We start from the raw sequence: 21,381 nt of genomic DNA, 5'->3' as shown, positions 1-21,381 counted from the left end.
ATTGTCAAAATCACCGTCAACTGAAAACCACTGGTCTAAGGTTTTTCCCCCTCCTTGAAGTCGTTTGTTGCCATAGCAGGCACTTCCAAAACGCCCACTTAAGTCTATTAGTGAGACTAGTGTTCATTTTGGGGTCAGAAAGATTCCCAAATGTTTTGTCAACTTCTACACTCAGTAATTCCACAGAAAGTGAGAGTCAAACAGAATTGTTGGCACAAACAGATCCACAGTAAGTTTAAACATTTTCAGAGTTTGTTATTTAGGACTAATAAAGTCTAGTAAAGAATAATAAAGTGCCCATTGGTGGTCCTTGAAAATGATTGCACTTTCTGGCTTTGCCATGTCTGCCAGAGAATCTGTTTGTATTTGCTCAAAATTTCATTAAATTGTTTTAAATGGTTTTATCATGTGCCCATACTATTTTTTTTTTAATATAGGAAACACATGTAATCAACAACCTCGGATTTAATGTTGTCTTTTGTGACTTTTTACTTTCTCATTACAGGGTCACAACATCTTTGCTAATTTGTCCTCCAAGGAATATAGTGACCTTATGCAGCTTTTGAAGCAGTCAATATTAGCAACGGACCTCACGCTGTACTTTGAGTAGGTATTGGCATTTGATCTATTTGACAAATGGGTATCTAAAATTTCATCCTGTAATTAATTTTCAGGTCCATATTGGGGGTTGCCTGTTATTCTAACACTGGTATTAATGTGTAAATGAGCTAAACTTTTTGTTGTTGTTTTCCCCTCATCTAAGTGAACTTCGTTAGGATGGTGTCTGTTAGACAAGAAAATCAGGGCTACCATCGTGAGATTTATAGCTTGCTTCTAGTTTATGAGCTTTGTGTGAGACTTTTGACTCTGAAGCTAAGTGATGGCCATTTTTATTTTAGAGACTGGCTAAGACTGCTATTTTGAACTATTATTTCTGGTCAGATCCCTAATGGCACTGATAATGCTAATGAAAGATTTGTTGCTGAAAGGTTGACTTGAAATCCAAGTCTTCCTTTCTTGCCTCTCCTCTAGCTTTTTCTCAGAAGAGCTGTCCCCCTTTTCTCCAAAGTTCAAGCTGGAAATTCCATTGCTCTTCTTTCCTCTGAGATAGATCTGCTCTATCCTGTACCACCTATTTTGGCAGCCTGGAAGTCTCTTCATCAAAATGCAGTTTCCTCTTCAAGACCTATTTCCCTTCCTAAAAAAAATTCTTTCACTTGATCCCATGGAGATCTTTAATTGCTTTTCAATTTATCTTTCTTTTACTGCCTACCTGTAAAATGAATGGAACACATTAGTACCTTTATTTTCCTAACACCTATATACAATTTGAAGACCAATGTGCCCCTTCACATTCAACCAAAATCGTTGTTTCAGAGGTCACCAGAGACTTCCTTCTCCTCGAATTCAATATCCTTTACTCATTTCTGATATTGTCTAGCTTTGTTGAGACCTTTGAAGGTTTACAGACTTCTCACTGTCAATTTCTACCCCTCCTTCTTCCCCAACATCCAGCCGCTTTCTCCCTCCTTTTCTGGGTTCTTTGTAGGTTTCTTTTCTCCTTGTTCCCATGAATGAGTTCTTGAACCCTTGTTCCTCTCTCTCTACTCAGATTTGTCCCCTTTGCCTCATCTCCTTATAACCCTATATAGGTACGTAGAAGGCTCTGGAATTCTTCAGTCTAACCCTCCCTCACATTGTAATCATGTATCTCCAGCTTCCATCTCAAAAACCTTCAGTGGCTTCATTGCTTTCAAAGCAACCTCGAAACTTTGTTCAAGTTTCAAGGCCCTCCATAATCGTCCCCAGCCTTTTTTCCTTCTTATCTTCCACTTCTCTCCTACATGATTTGTCTACTCCAACCAGACTGGTCTACATATTACTATCTGAAAACATCTCATGAGGTGCCCCTGTGCCCTAATCACACTGTTTCTGCATGAGATCCTGTCCCTGTACTTCCCCACCTGGCTGACCTTTCCATTATCTTTTCTAGGAAGCCTGTTTTACTCTGTTTGAAATCTTACTGCACTTTGGCGTTGTGTCAGTTCGAATTAGATTCACTTGTAAGGGACAGAAACCCCAAACTAACAGTGGCTTACTTCTCTGTCTGTAAAAGAACTCTGGAGATCCTCTGTCTGGGGTTGATGATGTAGTTACATTAAGTCATCAGGGACCCAGTGCTCCTTCTAACTTTCTGAGCTGCCGCCTTCAGTATGTCGTTTCCACCCATGTCCAAAATCACTGCTCAAGCTCCAGTCATAATGCCCAAATTTCAGTAGCAGAAAGAAAGAAGGAACAAGGGAAAAAGGGGTCAAAAGGTGATGCAGGCTATCTTTTAGGGGAGTTTTCTAGAAGCTCTGCATCTTCCACTTACATTTCATTGGTCAGAATTTAGTCATTCGGCTATACCTAGGTTGAAGGAAGGTTGGGAAAGGAAGTCTTTATTTTGGGTTGCCATGTGCTCTTCTAAAGAAGTAAAGGTTCTATTATTAATAAAGGAAGAAGGGATATTAGTGTAGACAACTAACAATCTATGCTATAGGTATTTATTGTTGTATTCTGCTGAATGACTTAGTACATGGTATTGTAGAAGAAGTAAAGGCTTTGGAGGTATGTTGGTCTGGATTTAAATTGCATTCTGGGATTCTAATTAAACCTGGTAGATTGAGCCCAAGTGTCTATGCACTCTGTCTCTTGAAACTCCACTGAAAGGACACCAAATAAATTTAAAAGACAAATGAAGGCATGGGGCGCCTGGGTGGCTCAGTCGTTAAAGCGTCTGCCTTCGGCTCAGGGCATGATCCTGGCATTCTGGGATCGAGCCCCGCATCAGGCTCCTCCGCTGGAAGCCTGCTTCTTCCTCTCCCCCTCCCCCTGCTTGTGTTCCCTCTCTTGCTCGCTGTCTCTCTCTCTGTCAAATAGATAAATAAAATCTTTTTTAAAAAAATGAAGGCATAAATCTGCAAGGAGGAAGAGAGGGCACACTACAGCTGAGAAGAGATGTCAGTACATTAGTGGAAAATGGAAGGCTGACCAGCAAATGGTAACTGATCTAGCAGAGTAGACGTGAAAAGCAGGACCTACAGAGGAGAGCAGCTCGGAGAAGCAAGACAGTTTGCCCTGTAAGAGCTTGTTTGGAGCCCAGAGACAAAATGTGCCATGAAAAGGGGATGTGACTCTCAAAGCTTAAGGAAGACAAGGAGATTGACAGCCAGCCAGTTTACAGAACACTCAGAACTCACAAAGTCCTCCCCCAAAGTAGCCAATTAGCTTCCTTTCCTCTACCCCTGGAGACACTAAAGGTTTATTCCCTGGGGAAATGAAAGAGCAGACTCTGGACTGAGGAAAATATAAGGTAGGAGTGAGATACAGAGCTCAGAAGAGGGAATGAAGTGAAATGGAACAAATCTCTGGATTAAAAACCCGTCGCCCAGTCACCCAGAAGCTAGGAGCTCACAAACCATATACCCAGGGTTGTCAGATTTAGCAAACAGAAGTACAAGAAACCCAGTTAAATTTGAATTTCATATAAACAATGAATAATTTTTAGTATAAATACATCCCGTGTAATGTTGGGGTGGAGGGGGACGTACACATACAGCTCCTGCTCAGTCTTCCAGTGCCTTACTATTATATACAAACAGACACTGGGGGTCACAGGAGATTTTGTGAAAGCCTCCCATTTGAAATACAGAAGCTAAAGAAAATAGGAAAAAATGATATTCAGAGCAAAAAGGGAGAAGAAGAAAACAAAACCCAAAAACTATTGTTAATATCCTTAGACAGCTAAGATATTACATCCATGAAACAAGAACAGGATGCTTTAAAAAATAATAGGAGTGACCACAGGAGAAGAAAAAGCTCTTGAAATTTAGAATATTATAGCCAAAATAAAACATGAAATGAAAGCACTGGGAAATACACTCAAAGGACAAAAGGCAGCAATATGGAAAACACTGTTTTGTTTCATTATGTGCTTTACAGTACTGTTTCCTTTGTTAACTATGTGCACGTATTACCTTGATAAATATAAATTTAATTAATTTTTTTTAAAGATTTTATTTATTTATTTTGACAAAGATAGAGACAGCCAGTGAGAGAGGGAACACAAGCAGGGGGAGTGGGAGAGGAAGAAGCAGGCTCATAGCGGAGGAGCCTTATGTGGGGCTCGATCCCATAACGTGGGGATCACGCCCTGAGCTGAAGGCAGATGCTCAACCGCTGTGCCACCCAGGCACCCCAAATTTAATTAATTTTTAATATATATTTCAAAAACAAAAACTCCAGCTCTGCCACCACCTGGCTGTGTGTCATTAGACAAATTATTCACCTCTCTGAGCCTCTTTTCTTCATGTGTAAAATGGAGATAACAATACCTATATTATCTGTCTTATTATGTCTTGTAAATGCCTTGTATGTCTTATAAATAGCAATATCTACAACCCCATTGCTTTATAGCCCATTTATTTTGCATATTTTATGGCCTTCATGGTTGACTTAGCTATCCTGATCTTCCATTTTTTTCTGGAATGATGCTCCTTGATTTGGGATTAACGGGGGCCTATATCCCTTCAATATTTTTATTTCCTGTCTCTGACACTTGCAGGATTTTGTGTTATTTTTCTCAAAGTCAAAGCATTTTCCCAAGCCGAGTTTCCAAGTAACTTCTAAGGAAGAAAAAAATCTCCCCAGTTGGAGTCCATTTATCAAGGCCTGTTAGGAATGTGTCGAATCACTGAGTGACCGCTGGGACACAGCCAAGGAAGTTGGTTGCAACTCGTTTTCTCATTACTCTGTTCTTATCTTAATGCTGCAGCCCCTGCTGTTTGCTGACTCCCAAAGAAGCCAGCTTGTTCTCTTTTTGTCAGCATTATTATCTTCTGAGGTTCCAAATAGCTGCTCATTCCCTAATCTAGACCTTCAGGAGGCTGATTCACTTGCTTGTCTAAAGTTGCATTAAAGTGTTGCCATTATTTTTAGCCAAAACAATCCCTAGGGTTAATGAGGGGAACAGCAGCCACTACAAACTGCCACCCAAATGCTTTTATTTCACAAATATACAATTGTGGAACTAGAAGGGACGTTAGACATGATGTAATCCAATTCATCTCCTTTATTTTGTAGATCAGGTAGTGAGCTCAAAAAGGTTAAATGGTGTAGCTTGAGTCACATAACTAATTAGTGGCTAAACTGAAAACCACACCTGCTCTTTCAGGGCTTTTTCCACAATCACCGTATTCCTTCTCTAATGGAAGAATCGAGAAATAGTTGTCATTTGAGTTAGAGATACACTATATGGAATATTGACCTTCCCAGATGTATATAAAACAGTTTACTTTGGAAACCAGCATGTGTCCCCTGTGCCCTCTCCCAAAGCAGAGCTGGAGACAAGGGCTTGCATACAGTTAGCGTAGTTTTGGAAGTGACATAGGGAATAAGATTGGGGGACTGGGACAATGAAATGGGAGTTAGGAAAGCTATTGTAAGGACACATTTCCTTGTTGGTCATCCCTGTGATCATCTAGGCTTGATCCTGCAGGGACTGTCTGAAAAGTCCCGGATGCGGCCCCTCAAAATTATCCACTCGCCTCCATTCTCCATCAGCCAGTGTTGTTCAGTGGGCGTGAACTCCCAGGACTTGGCACTTCCGGGACATGCACACCCAAGCACTGGAGATTCCTCCAGCGGTCTGCATCCCACACAGGGAGTCAGAGCAGCCTCCCCACTCCACCAGCAGAAAGTAAGTGAGGCACCACACAGCTTGGGCAAGAGCTTGGCACTGCAATGGCTGGAGAAACATGGGCCAAGAGGGTGTGGATGGCCTGGCACAACTACTCTCTAAGGGTCTGGTGTATCGCTGGTTCTTCTGCCCTGGATACTCAAATCAAAAGTCAAGGGGCGCCTGGGTGGCTCAGTCCATTAAGCTTCTGACTCATGATCTCAGCTCAGGCCTTGATCTCGGGGTTGTGAGTTCAAACCCCACATTGGGCTCCATGCTGGGTGTGGAGCCTCCTTAAAAAAAAAAAAAAAGTCATGATACTATCAAGGTCCACCAAAAAGGAAGGTCACTGCCTTCCTCCCCTAGAAAAGGTAAAGCACTCTAGAAAGGGCCAGTGCAGGCAGGGAGACGCTCTTTTGGACCTTTTGGAGAGTTTATGACCCATTCCCACAGGCAAGATCTCCTGCCATGCGCCAAAAGAAGAAAATAAGGTTCCTAGAAATGTGGAACCCCTTTAAAAACAGCCACAAACACTTGTAAATTTAATTACTAGTGGCTTTGGTCATCCTTAGGATTGTATACTGCAAGTGATAGATGAAAGCAGAATTCACAGTTTTAAAAAACAGAAATAAAACAAACAAAAAACCTTAGTGTGAATTTCTAAGCTTCACAACCCAAGTCTGAGGGTTAATTCTTTAGTCTGATTTTCCAACTCACTGAAAGCATTTTCCAGTTTCTGCTGAGTGATTTTCTGGAATTGATTTCCGTGCCTTTTTCTGAGTCTTTGCAGTGAATAAGGCTTTGATAATTAAATAGTAATTTCAGCATCTCAAGCAGGACTTAGATGTACCCTGCCGGTAACCAGCCATGCGACTTTGAGGGAGTCATTCACTTAATCTCTCTTTGCCTTGGTTTCTTGTCAGCAGCATGGGACAGGCAGATCACCCATATCAATTCCTTAAGGTCCTGTGGTGACCAAAGGAGATTACCTTTTTGAAAGATAATTTGGTAATTTAAATAATTATGATTTCAATAATCTAAATAATATAAATTTAAATCATTTAAATTTGATAATTTTGATGATTTAAAGTACCTTATAAGGAAAAAAAAATCATTCAGCCAGAAAACTTAATAGAAGTTACACTGTAAAGGATGACACTTGTTGGGAGTGTGGGCAGGCAGAGGAATAGGCCCGAAATTAGAAGTGTTAAAACTTCAAAAGAAGTCACAAATGCCCTGTCCTTTTGTCTGCATGTAAGTCAACAAAGAAGATTATTAATAAGAACAACAACTTGTGTATCCTGACTGCTGACTTAGGAGCTTTATATACACATTATCCCATTTAATATTTAGAGCAGTCCTATTAGAATAGGCACTATTATTGACCTCATGATACACATGATGGAAACTGTTGTTTGGAGAGATTCAGTAAATTGCCCACAATGGTAAGCGGTAAAGCTGAGATTTGAACCAAGAAGTTGGACCCCAAACTACTTTTTAACGACTGTGGCATTCTCTCTGCAGTTCTAGAACCTATTGGAACTGAAACCAATCCTGGGAACACTCAGGCTTTAGGGGCAGCAGTCACTTGAGTATGCCCACGCCCGAGGCCTGTTCTAAGCACACTAGGTAGCCAGCAGAGAGCAATTCAACTAACTGCATGCCCACCATGAGGAGGGAGGTCAGGTGGAGTCTCCAGGTTAGAGCTGCTCCGGAGCTCTGTCTGGTGGGGCTGAGATTGCAATCAGAGGCTCTTCGTTGGCATTTGAGCTAAGCTGGGACGTCAGAAGTTGGCCATTCTTTAGCTTTAAGACAGTCGACAATAGCCATTTAGCATCCATCCCCAAAAGCTGTGATCACATAGCACTGAATCTCTCACCCAGCAGGCTCCTGCTCTGTGCCCAGCACCGTTCTAGCGTTACAGTAGCTTCCTGTATCACGGCTAGCATGGCGGCCCCGTGAGTGCAGACATTGCACTCTTGGAGACCCAAAACATGACACACTGCCTGATGTAATGCGTTCTCAAAATATTAACTTTTTGATATTGAATTCTCATATCAACCTCCAACGTAGATATTATTATCCCATCTTATAGATCAGGGTGCATAGGCTTAGAGAGCGTTAAGTAATTTGCCCAATGTCATCGAGTTGTCTGTGCTCTCGTGTCTGTGCTACATTGCCTCAGACCACTATAGAAACTGAGAATTATCCAATACTTCAGATTTTATAAATCCATTTGGATGCTCAATGCTTTTCCAACTGGCTCTCTAAGTTAATCAAATGGATCTTCAAACTGAAAAATTTCCATTTCCCTTTGTGCTCTACAAACATTCATCAACAATTATGGAAAAAGCCCAGTCTAATGGTATCTTTGTCTTTGTCTTTCCAAGGGGCGGCAATAAGTAACATTTTTCAAAAGCATCTGGTAATGACAGCAAAATGTACTAAATTATCTTAGAGTGTTAAAGGAGTTATAGTTTGACCATCCTTTTAAAATTAGATTAATATCTAGAACAATTTACTTTTTTAAATACAATAGGAACTCAACAAATGTTTCTACTGCTATGCAGACAGGAATATTCACTCATTCATCACTCAACAAATGTTTATTAAGAGCCCACTCTGCTTAGCTTTTTCAACTTCCGCTGTTGCCTGCACTCAACTTAGCCACCATATTGGAAAGAAGAAAGATAAATGAATGCAAAGTAAGGTATAATGACTTGTAAGGCCTAACCCATTCCTGTATTTTAACAGAGCCTAATGAATTAACCTGCTGATAGTATTCTACTGTTAGAACAGGCCCCACGGCAGGCTGAGGGAAGCAATATTTGGCACCTCTTAATGCACTTCAAAGCGCTCTTACGTAGATTCATGCACATGTCCCATCCACATGATATTGCAACTGAATAAAACATGAGAAATTCACCCACTAGCACTTACTGATGCCTTCTTGATGCACTTCTCCAGACACTGTGCTAGTTCCTCGGGGTGCACAGGCAGGTAAGCTCTTACCTCAGGGGCTCTGTGCCCATGGGGAAGAGAGAAAACAAGTAAGACCACAGCGTGAGGAGTGCTACGGCCAAAGTAAATGCAGGAGCAACTAGGGTACGTGCCATCCAGCAATGCCTTTCGCCACCTCTTGGCCTGGTGACTGTGCTTGGACCGAACCGACTCTTAGGACCTGTGTTGTCCAGTCTTCAGCCATTCTCAACATTCAGTCATTCTAGCCTTTCCATTTCTTGCATTCACCAATTTTATTCATGTCGACAAAAGCCCAGCTTCCAACAAGTAACTTCATTCAGGCTCTTAGCTGACCTTTGTGTTACCAGTGCTAGTCTACAGCCCAGGAAAATTCACTTTCAAAATTAAATATATGACTTTTTTTCCTTTAGTCATAATTACTAGAGTTAACATCTGCATATTAATTTTCTATTCCTCTCAGGTGCTTTCATGCCCAAATTCCAGAAATTTCTCCAGAGTCTACATTTAGCAGTCAACCACAGACATATGATTGGCCCGTTGAATGAGCTGTAAGAATAACAAAAGAACAAATCTCCTCCACCCTGCAGCCCCCCACACACACTCCTGTCCCGGCTACCTGATAATTCTGGGGCTGACATTGCAGAGGATCACAGTGATGATTTGTCAATTTGGCTGTAAAACCTTTCTAGCGTTCATGGACTTCTAGTAGATTCGGAACAGTGAGATGAATAGATACGGAACATGTGCAATATATGCATGAATAGATATGTAAATTTACCCCCCAAATTGTTGGATTAACATATACTCAGAAGTGGTGATTTCTCACTTTACACATAAAAGGTGTCTTCTGCAAGATAGATTACAAACCAGAAAGATTTTTAGTGTAGTGACGGGTGACCAGTAACCAATCTTCAGAATTATTTTTGAGGGTAATTTTAGCAGTTCTGTTCAAATGATGCTTTTTTAAAGACTGCTGTTTTTCTAAATGGAGCATATGTCAGGAGAGCGGGATAAAAGCCTAATAAAAACATATCTGATTATAAATGAGATTTTCCAGTATGTTGCTTTTCACTAGCCGAGGCATTTGCCATTGTCCTTGAAAACCAAGGTTCCCAGTGATCTGCTTGAGAAGTTAATGATACAGTTCCTCTTGACAGAAGAGCCTGGATCCAGAGAGTGTTAGATAACTTTGTAGATTTTCCAATGCTCCTTTTAGGAGCCCTGTATTTTTAAAATTGCTCTTATGTCTTAACAGTTTCACATATGCTCATGCTGTTGAGTCTATAATCTATACACGCATACACATATAGATGCTTAAAGGAGCAGCTGTGTGGGCAAACGCATTTCTCAAGAGCACAGTGGATATCACATTGTTGCTTTGTAGTGATCATCACTAAGGAGGAGGTCAGAATGACGCCACGCGGAGCCACGAACCACCAACTTGGCCTGGGCCATTTGCAGCTTTTCTGTGAAGCATCCCCTTGTGGATGGGAACACCTGTCGGGTGCCTGCCGAGGTTCCTGGTGTTTGGCACCTGTGTGGTAGAGCAGCCTGCAAGGCCGTTACAGGGCCTCTGCTGTGCATATTCCCTCAGCACACGGGGCTGTCTGGCCCCAGGGTTCATGCCGCTCACGGCTTACGAAGACGATCTCAGAGGCCAGAACTGGGAGGCTGGGGGCTTAGAATCTACCGAGATCTGCCCATAACTGCCATGCGACCCTGGAAAATTCACTTCACCTTCCTTCACCTTGAGTTTCCTCACCTCTAAAATGAGAGGAACGGTAGATGTTTCTCAAAGGTACCATATACCTCTAACAGTCTATAATTATAATGAAAACTCAAACATAGAAAACAAATCACTCTATGACCCAGTAATTGTATATATGCGTGTGCATGCGTGTGTGTGTGTGTGTGTGTGCACAGAGACAGAGGCAGAGAGAGAGAATGCATACAAATTCACAAGGAGACATATACAAGGATGTTCATAGCAGCATTATATGTAATACGGAATAGCAAAACAACCTGGAAATAATCTAAACCTTCATCATCAGGAAGTAAGTAAATAAATAGTGTATAATGACACATGGAATCACCACACAGCAGTAAAAAGGAATGGCCTAGAGCTATAAATCTCACACTGAGCTGGAAAAGCGAGTTGCTAACGAATACATACACTACAATGATACCATTTATAGAGTTTTAAAATACGCAGAGCAATAGTTTGCATGATTTACCTGGTAAAATTAGAAGGATCTATGTGAAGATGATTTATACAAAATTTAGGAAATGGACATCTTGTGGTGGGAGGGAGGGAGGCAGAAGCAAGAGACCACAGCTGCTCAGGGGCCTCGACAGGGTGGGTAAAGCTTTATTTCTAGGCTGGGTGGTGAAGAGGGAGATACATTCTCTACGTCTGATGTGTAATTTGTATACCTTTTAAAACATATTAAGCATGCATAATAAATTTGTGATGTGACCTTTGCATATCATTACTTCCAAATCCTTTTTGCAGCCTTATGAAAATGATTAACCCCATCTTCTGATCTTTCAAGATGGTTAATTTTCAGGAACTTAAAAAAATTTTAAATGCACTTTGTTTTAAACTTTAAAGTATCTGTTTGACTATTTGTGTGACCAAGCATATTACCAGGTGTATGATATACATGGCTTCACCAGTGACTAAACTTGACAGAACTATGGTGTGCAGAAAGTCCTGTGGTCTTCTGAGGTCATAGTCACACCTTGAGATGTCAGAATAAATATCAAGAAATAGCCACACTTTTGTCAGTGGAGGAAAAATAGAATTAGTATGTCGCATTTTTCTGTGCCCTACGAATTCTTCCCACCCCATTACCCACCGTCCCTTTTGTCCTGATGCAGTGGAATCTAGTTTTGTTATAGCATGATGTGAAACCTATAACCAATTTGGGGTCCAGTTGATTTAAGACTTTCACACCAGCAGCTCTAGCTATTAAAGTTTCCATAGCTGGGAAATTTATCCTTACGATTCTGTTCAGTGGCTCTATCACAGATTTGCATTTTTTTAAAAAATCTTTTCTGCACTGAGTTAGCCGCCGAGGTAATATGTCTCCATTTTGCATCAGAGATATTATGTCTCATATTGAAAATACTCTCAGCAGACAGAACAATATTAGTGGAAGAAGGGTTGGACTTCAGATGGGAATAATGTTCTTAAACTTCCTACAACTTGTTTTGTTGTCCTCTTCGTCTAGTGGGAATTTAGTCTTCAAGAATCTAATGGCACTTTGGATAGATTTTACGTTGTTTTCTTATCTCAGTCTCTCCAAATGGCAACTCTGAATACTCCAGTACAATTAGAATCGAGGTGAAACCAGTGGAGAGTTATTTTTAAAAATGAATAGGTTTCTGAGGTAATCATTCTCATTCATTCATCACTTCAACAAATATTTATTGAGCTACTACTACATATCAGACACTGTTCTAGACACTGGGGATCCACGAGTGAAGAAAAAGGGGCCAGGCCCTTGTCCTCATGGAGTTTGCCTTCTAGTGATTTCTTAGAATAACTCAGAGGATTGAAATGATATCAGGTGCATATGATGACAGGAACGATGATGGGCAAGCTCTTTTAGAAAGCCTTTCATGATCTTCCATGACCCTCCAAGCTAAGCTCAGTGCCTTCCTCTGTGCCCCCCAGGATATCCCCTGGGCGTATCATAGCCCCTTGGGACACCTGATATCTCAGTGGGTTGCTTTTGTATCTTGGCCCAGTTAACTCACCCCTTTTTAGCTTAATAACTAGCTAATCCTTACTGAGCACTACTATGTGCTGGGCTGTCTGCTAAGTGTTTTACATAAATCATTTTATCTACTCCTTCTACCAATCACTCCCACTGATAAGAAAACTGAAGCCCAGCAATGTTAAGTAACCTACTCAAGGTCAGTCATGTGGGTAGTAAGTGACGGAACCATAGTAAGGGCCCAGTAAATGTTCGCCTCATGGTGTGGGAGTGGGTGCCAGGGGAGGCAAGTCGTGCACATGCCATGTCAGATCCTGTTTAAAATCTTGATGCTTTGTTCATCATGGATTTTTCTTGCCTCTATGTTGTTTTTTAAATATTGTGTTAAAATATTGTTTATCTTGATAACTGAGCTTTTGGACACCCACTTAAATTTCCTGCCCAAAGTGAGTGCCTCTCTCACCTCACTTTACTCCCAGTATCATTAGTATTATCATTGGTATCATGTTGGAAGAGGAGTCCCTATTTATTTGTTGATCGCCCCTACTAAATTCGGAGGTGTTTAGAGATTGCACCCATGTCTTGTGTCCATAAAGCCTTGTGAAGAGTTGGCACAGAGTAGGTGTTCAAGAAATAGTTGTGGAAACAAACTTTCTGCTCCACAATAATTCAAAGGAAGACTAGCCTCCCTTCAGTGAGAAGAAAGAACTAGCTGACCTCTTCAATCTCATGTAGTATGATTAGTCCATTGTGTGTCGTTGCTGGCAGGAATCCTGTCAATATTATTTACATACTAACCACAGCTGTCAGGTACTGAGAATCTGCTAGAGCCAAGCACTTCACACACCTCTTCTCAAATTCTCACCCCAGAGCTGGAAACCGAGGCTCTGCAGGTGGAATCACCTGCCTGGGGCCACACAGCTAGTAGGCTAGTAAGTGGCAGTCAGCACAGGCCAGTGAGTCCAGACTTGGGTTCTTTCCGTTCTACCACCTTCCTTTCTCTTTCAGCTCACAGTCTGTCACTGAACAGACTGTGGCATGACCGTGGCCTCAGAGAAGGGAGCAGGCAAGTGAAGATGATGGCGAAGTTATACAAAGAAAAGATCCGCACACACCTGAATCCCCCAAGGGGAGGGGAGTTGCCCGGCCCTTCTGTGTCCCTGTGCAGCGCCATCTCTGACCACTGCTATGGGGTTGTTGTGGACATTATCCCGTACTGCGGTGTGGCCCTGACCTGTATCCACTTGAAGGGATGGATCCAGGACTTGTCTGTGTGTCTCAAATACTTGTCTTCCTGACCTGCCTCCTTTCAAATAAATTGAGTAGTTCGTCCGACCGATGACAAGAAGTCTATATGGTTGGGCAGCTGGTGATGGGCACCCTAGATCAGAAACTAGGAACCAGTTGCACCCAGCATTGTGTTCTTTGTTTCCAAACTACAGTGGGTCAGCACTAAGTGTCTAAGATCCTACTCTGATTTCCACCATGAATGACGTAGTTGTATTTTCCAAAGTGCATTTCTTAAAACATCAGTACTATGGGCACCTGGGCGGCTCAGTCGGTTAACCGTTTGCTTTTGGCTCAGGTCTCGATCCTGGAATGGAGTCCCACATTGGGCTCCTTGCTCAGCGGAGAGTCTGCTTCTCCCTGTGCCCATCGCCTCATTTGTGCATGCTCTCTCCCTCTCTCTCTCTCTCTCTCTCTCTCACCCTGTCTCTCAAATAAATAAATAAAATCTTTATATTAAAAAAACCAAACATCAGGAGTATGGCGTTCTGTGGTTAAGGAAGGTGAAACAGGCATTTCTATCTCGGTATTTCTCAGAACCTTCAAAAGGCTGATATGGGAGGTGACTCTCCGAGAGAGGTATATCTCAGGCAGCATTCCTCCAACGCACTTGCCAGGGAAGCCTAGTACGTGCAGTACCTCCACCTGGAATGCACTTTGGGAAGCTGCATGTCAGGATGTTTTAAATAGTATCTCATTAGGAAGCGCCAAGAAGGTGAAACCTTGAGAAGTGATTCTTAAGGAATCAAATGGTAATGTCCTCCTTTTTTCCTTCTGCACTATAAAAATGAAAAGTCATATAACTAAATTGGAGGAAAGTTTTGAAAATAAAAATAAATCGCCCTCGTTTTCCCAACTTTAGAATATTCCTTTCTTGTCTTTTCCGTATCTGTACATCTCCAAACGTGTATCCGTGTGGGTGTGAGTATCTGGCAGTGAAAGTGTGCAGGCACTATACTAACTGCTTTGCGTTTAAGCCTCACCATAACCGTGTGAGTTGGCAAACACGAGCCCCGTGTTAGCGATCTGGAAATGGAGGCTCAGAGGGTTTAAGTAACTTCCCCAAGTTGCACAGCACATAGGTGGCTGAGCCACTGTCTAAACGGTTATTTCTGACTCCACAGACCATGTGTTTAAGCACTGAAATGCTGAAATAGTTCTTTTCTAACCTGGAAAAAAAGTATTTGCCCTGAATTTACTACCAGGGAGCTTATCTTCTCTCAGATCCTCATACAGCTCCATTCTCTGTTGAATGAGACAAGAACATTCCAAAATCGTTCCCGCTTTTTCTTTCTCCTTGCTTCCCTCCTCTGACTTTCAGTCGCAAGAGCTCACAGCAAGTAATCCTAAATGCGGGACCACTTGTTTGCTGTTTGACGGCTCGATAATCTCCTCCGTTGTAAAAGCATTCAGAAATGATTGTGGCTTTTTCTTGAAGCCTCACCATTTTTTAAAAAGTGATTTATTTTGATAGTGCTTTAGCCTCACGATTTCAAATATTAAGTTACTTGGTTCAGGTGATCTTATATTTTCCCATAAATGTGTTTACGTTGCCCCTCAGACTGAGAAATTTCATTCCAGATTTTTTTTTTCTTTCTTCCTTCATTTGATTTTGTGCAGGAGGAGGACTGAATTCTTTGAACTTGTCAGTAAAGGAGAATATGATTGGAACATCAAAAACCATCGTGATATATTTCGGTAAGAAGCAGCTCTTGTTTATGTGTTTCTTCATTATTTGAAGATTTAGCCATGCTTTTCTGACAGTGCCAAGGGCATACATGTGATTTTTAAAGTAACAAATCTTAGCTTACATTCAAAACATTCAGGGAGTAGTTGAATAATTAGAGAAAAGATAGATGGCATGTCTTTTCGTCTTCTAATCCATTATATTTTTGCCCCCTCTCCATAAATTTGCCTTCAGAATTAGAAAAGGGTATTCAAATTGGTTCAGTTTCAGCAAGCTGTGACTTCCTCTTTTTCCTGGGGAAGTGGGGTGGGGGTGGGATGTATGTTGAGGGGAGAGAGGATTTTTGAATCTTAGAAAACAGTGTTCGCCAAAACAAAATAGAGTGTTAACTTTGGGGGTTTCTTTAGAGAAAACAGGCATTATAGATAGAAAACCAATTGGAACAATTTTGGTGGCAGAAATAAGGAGTATGTTCTAGACTTTTCACTGGACTTCGTCCTAGTTGTTTAGAAAAGACAGCAGCAAACCACCGCCGTTAGTGGGACATTTGAACTCCCTGACTGGAGCCATTCTGTTGGCTAGGCACTATTCCTCTTTCTTTCAGATCCTGTCCCTCCACGGTCCCGACCTCACCCACCCCCAGACCTTCTGCTGTCTTCCTCCTGTTCCAAAACTGCTAAGTATTCCTGGGAAAGCTTGTGAGGCCTGGACTGAGGCCCGCTGTGTCTGTTCCACAGCCAGGTGATGACTAGAACCACCCAGAGCAGGATCTCTACTCTGACCGGCCCAGAGCTGCTATGAAAGCCCCCTCCCAACCCCCACCGCCTCCAGCTTCAGAATGCAGGGCTGACTGCCCCTCCCTCTGCCCCTGACCTCTCTTCACCCATACCCCAGGACTTCTCACCAGAGGCCCTCTGTTTCTCCCCTCCTGGGTAATATTTCTCTCTGCTATCTTTTCAGACCCTTTTTCTTCTTCCTGTCCAGGGTGGGAGGGGACACTTCCTGTCTTCAAAACTAGCCTTTCCCATGTGTCCTAACTCTGTTCCTTCCACCTCCCCTGCCCCTGAACTGGCCCTATCAATTATACTCCTTTGCATTTTTAAAATCTGGTTTTTTCCATCATGAGCATTCTAGGCCTAAAAATATGCTTCTATCTCCTCAGACAAAAAAAAAAAAAAAATCATTCCTGAAATCTGCCTTCTTCTAAAGGTCCATTTGTAGTCCCCTTCTTCCCTTCAGTTCCGCACTTGACTCACACTCCTCCTAATTTCTTGCAAGGCAATGTGTTTCTTTTTAAATAATTTTTAGTTCCACAAGTAATTATAGGAATATATTTTTCTGTAAAAAATGAAAACATGACAGATGAGCCCCCAGACCTCCTCTGGGCTTCACTCCCAATTCCCATACCGACACACAGCTATACGCTCTGTTATCAATTTGTCGTATCCTTTCCAACCACTTCCAAAGTATTTATGTATGTGTATATTCTAAGGAAAAATACTGTTGAGTGTGGATTTGTTTGTTTGTTTTAACATAAGTTATATTTATACAACAATCTGAACTGGCTTGTTCACTCAACTATATGCCGTGCAATTTTGTCCGTGTCCATACGTCATCAGCTTTTACTGTTGCACAGCATTCCAAAGTATGGAGTTACCACAGAGTGGTTAGCTGTTCCTCGACTGAGGAATTCAGTCTGTGAAATGTGACTTCTGCTCCTTTTGAAAGTCACCAGTCATCTGCCAAGGATCAAATTCTAGGGCCTTCGTTCTCTTCCTAGATCTCATCACATCCCCTAATAGTACTGGCCTTTCTGTTCTTGAAGCCCTCCCTGGCCTTGGAGGCTTCAAAGCCATGCGCTTCCAGATTTTCTGCTCTCTTCTGACTCTTTGTCCTCCTTCAGCCTTTCTCCTCCCCACCACCTCTGAAATGTAAGCACCTCCGAGGATGTATTTTGGGGATTCCTCTCCTGTTTCTCAGCCTCCTCATGGCTTCAACTGCCACCTCTTCTCACATGACTCCTGCCCCATCTCTCCAGCCTGGCCTCTCTTCTGAGCACATCTCCTAAAATGCCAGTGCTCATTCCACATCTCCACCTGGCTGTTTGCCTGCAGAGGTTTTCAAACGTTTTTTTGGCAGGGAACCCCAAATGGAAGAAAAATCTTATTTGGAAGCACAGTGTGTAAAACAGAGGTGCTCCCGGCGCTCTACACTTCCCCCCCCCCACTTTGCCTTCCTTCCCGCATTTCTTTTTTTTTTTTTTTTTTTAAGATTTTATTTATTTATTCGACAGAGATAGAGACAGCCAGCGAGAGAGGGAACATAAGCAGGGGGAGTGGGAGAGGAAGAAGCAGGCTCATAGTGGAAGAGCCTGATGTGGGGCTCGATCCCAGAACTCCGGGATCACGCCCTGAGCCGAAGGCAGACGCTTAACCGCTGTGCCACCCAGGCGCCCCCCTTCCCGCATTTCATGTTGACTCTGATCACGTGCAGTGGGGGCTCTGGGGGACCACCATCGTAGAGAACTTGAAAATAGTAATAAAACCAACTAAAAGTCGCTCTGCTTTTTATCATCACCACATGCCTGCAGTCTAAACAATGTCAATGATAAGATACTTCTCCCAGAGAAAAATCTTGTGTTGGTAGAAGTTCCAGACAATTGCTGAATTTACTGTTGAGTATCAAAATAATTGATACGAAAGCTTCAAATGAGCACATTATTACTTACCCTTTAGTTGTGCCCTGTGGTACCTGTAAGTTCATTGCAAGCATGCGCGGGGACCCAGTGAGCCGCTTGACACGGGCGAACGCAGCGACACTTCATGTCTAAGCTCCTGACCTTTCAGAGCCTTTCGCACGGTCTCCGGCGCTAGTTCGAGTCTTCGACCCTACGGAGTTTCACATTCTGCTTTCAAATGGTATATCCAGAAGAAACAACGATAGCATGGTAGTGGCAAGGATGAAAAAACATAACTTGACTTACTTCGCTTCTGTCATTTTGTGGTGACCATTTGGACGTTTTATTTGGGTTTTAAAATTTAAAACCGCGACACAGAGGGCGAAGTGTGAAGTGTGATTGTTTTGTTTGGTGAGTGCCAAATTCAGTTCATACGTGAACTGTTTTACTGACTGTGAATCTATTTTTTAAATTAAATGGATTCATTTTCATTGTGAATTGCTTTAAAACTGGAGAACAAATCAAGAAAATGATGATTAAGACAAGATTGTTGTTGAAATGACTTGATATATAGAGGGGAGGTGCAAGAAACATGCTCTGCTGTGAGCATCAGACACTCTGGATGCCGCGCAGTCAATCCCAGAGCTGGCCATGCCCTCGGTGCTCCTGACCATTCATTCATCCCGCGCTGCATGGCTGCACACCCCCCACCACAGACTGAACTAGAATTACGTGGGCCTCAAGAGTAACTTCTGACTCTAGAAAAGACCTTTCAGTTCTTCTAGAGGCTCAATCTAAACAATACAGTAAAACTACTCATTCACCTCCTTTGGTCCTTCCTTTGGAAGCTCTGAGCCTTCTCCTTGCCTTTCCATTCTCCTGCCCTTCCTTATTTTAGGCCCTTATCCACTGATACTTTCCAACTGGTCTCCCTGCTTCTCTCTCTCCTTCTCCAAACTCTTTTCACACCCACCACCTAAAGTTCTGCCTGGAAGGTCTAGCCAGGTCATTCCTGAGCCCCCAACCTTAACAGACTCCCCAGTGCCAGCTGGAAAAAGGTTTCAGACACCCGCCAGCCCATCCTCCCTCCCAGACTCTTTCTGTCTTTCTTCTCAGTATGGACTTCCTGCTCTGCTGTACAGCATTCACTGCAAATAGAGACCCTTCTGTCAGACTTTATGAATTCTGGCTCCAGCTTCGATACTTCCTCACTGTGTAATCTCTGGCCAACTTTCTAACCTGTCTGATCAAGGAATGCAAAACACTATTTGCTTTGTAAAATGGAGGTAATAATCGTATCCCTGCCTCATCGAGAGACTCTGTAAATCACTGTGTAGTGCTGGCTCGATTAATGATACCTATTAGAATGATCACTATCTGAGCACCTAGCCAGATACTCAATACACTTGTTGATTGACTGATTAATGGTGATATTAATTTGATAAGTAAGCCTCGAATTATCAAGCAGAGGGAACCTAAGTCATTGCCCAAGTTATGGCATAAGTAGGCAACCTCATAGAGATTATTTCCTGTCTAGGAGAGAGATTGCAAAGTTCAAGGCATTACCTACAGCTTGTCTCCCTCTGGTACCAGCAGAACCTAAAAGGAGAAGCATCTGAGTGTAGCAAGAGGGGGTCTGGTAGCTTTGTGATAAACACAGAATCCTGAATCCTTACTCGCTTTGGGAAAGTTACTTAATCTCTCTGTGCTTCTATTTACCTCTCTGTAAAATGGGAGTAACGGCCCCTCCCTCCGAGGGTTCAGAAGATTCATTTAGTTAGTAGTTAGTGGGTCGGCACTTAGAACGGAGGCAGGCACACAGCAGAGCGCCTGTTACACAAGATCGAATATGAAGAATGCACTGCTGCGTTGCTCCGCGTAGTGTTTCGCACAGGGGTGCTTGGGATTCGATGCAGCCTAACTCCTGGAGCGGGCTGCTGAGGCCGGCGTGCCTGGCGGTGCTTTGAATGACCTATTGTTACCTGCCACTCTGCCTTGCTCCCTGGAGGGGTTTCCTGGGGAAGTTACACAAACCCCGCTACCATCCAGGCGTGCTCTGCCATCTGGGAAGCAGACATGTTTCCAAGGCATTCGAGTCCGGCAGGGTTAGAAATGTTAACACCCGACATTGGGACAGCCCCCTGACCTCTAACAACACACCCCTTTCTTCCAAAAGGAGCCAACCAAGATGTGGTCTCTCGATTCCAATCCTTCCTGGCTTTTCATCACGTACTGCTGGCTTTAGTACAAAGAAAGCAGATTTTAGACAAAGGGTGTACCTCGTTTTTCCCACCTCCGCACCACATCAGATGAGAAGCACCAGAGCTATCCACAATTTAAATTGTTCCCCATGTTTTTATATCCGTGGTTCAGGGTGAATTCTAGTTAAACCCAGTAGAAACCTGCCCCTCCAAGATCTGGTTCAGACCTTCCTGTGCTTTCTTATGTGCTCCAATTAAGGAAAGCTGCAGCTGAATATGTTTCTTCTTCATAATGCTTATAAAACATGGTTGCAGCCAGGTAATAAACTGGAGTGAGACAGTGCCGCTCTCCCAGTAAATCTTAGCTCCGTCGGGCAGGTGGAAATGAAGGAGGTCCTACGGTGGCGAGCGCCTCGCCCCTTTGCTGTAGGTTCCCGTCCATTCCCATCCATCAGCAGTAAGTTGGTGAAGAGATTCATCAGCTATGTCTATGGTATTATATGCTGATTCCCCTGCCGCTAGTTAAAAATAAAAAACCTTGTCCATTAGAGATTAGTTTAAGCAGAGCTTGCTTAGCTCAGGTATAGAGAAAAAAGCGCTTTGCCTTCCTTGGTCCGCTGCAGACCTAACAAAAGGGCAGCCGAGGGTGTGTGCGAGCTTTGTCTTCCTAAGCAGTGTGGCTGCATGATGGAGATGCTAAACATGGGGACTGTAAACAGTGCTTCCCTTGTTGAGGGAAAGACACGTGAGTGTTGGCCTGGGTCCCATTTTATTTATTTATGTATCTAGGACGGGTTTGTTTAGGAATGCAACAAAAGATTATTCAGGCTGTTTTGTTTGGTTCTGTTTTTCAGATCAATGTTAATGACAGCCTGTGACCTTGGAGCCGTGACCAAACCGTGGGAGATCTCGAGACAGGCAAGTGGTGATTAATGGCAGGGCCTGGCAGAGGAGGGACTAGAGGTGGGGGGGGTGGGGCAATATTCCCAGAGCCCCGACTCCTGGGCACTGAAGCCCTAGTCAATTTGCATCAGTATTAACATGGTGTAAAAAATAGCAGGAGGCTCAGGCGAGACATAGTTTATTGCACAGCCGTTCTTTAACGT

The 21,381-nt window shown here is 42.8% G+C and overlaps 1 protein-coding gene across 1 annotated transcript in view; it reads left to right on the top strand.

Moving 5' to 3' along the window:
• Window positions 1-21,381, top strand: part of PDE11A (phosphodiesterase 11A) — a 358,008-nt gene that overhangs the window by 297,808 nt on the left and 38,819 nt on the right. Inside the window, exons 15-17 of the mRNA XM_026492464.3 lie at window positions 506-606; window positions 15,331-15,408; window positions 21,130-21,193. Of these exons, the coding sequence (XP_026348249.2) occupies window positions 506-606; window positions 15,331-15,408; window positions 21,130-21,193 (243 nt within the window). The remainder of the gene's footprint in view (window positions 1-505; window positions 607-15,330; window positions 15,409-21,129; window positions 21,194-21,381) is intronic.

This window comes from Ursus arctos, unplaced genomic scaffold (genome assembly GCF_023065955.2).
Source record: "Ursus arctos isolate Adak ecotype North America unplaced genomic scaffold, UrsArc2.0 scaffold_1, whole genome shotgun sequence".
NCBI classification, from domain to species: Eukaryota; Metazoa; Chordata; class Mammalia; order Carnivora; family Ursidae; genus Ursus; species Ursus arctos.
Note: the sequence above shows the minus strand (reverse complement) of the source record. Positions and strands in the feature narration are given on the sequence as shown.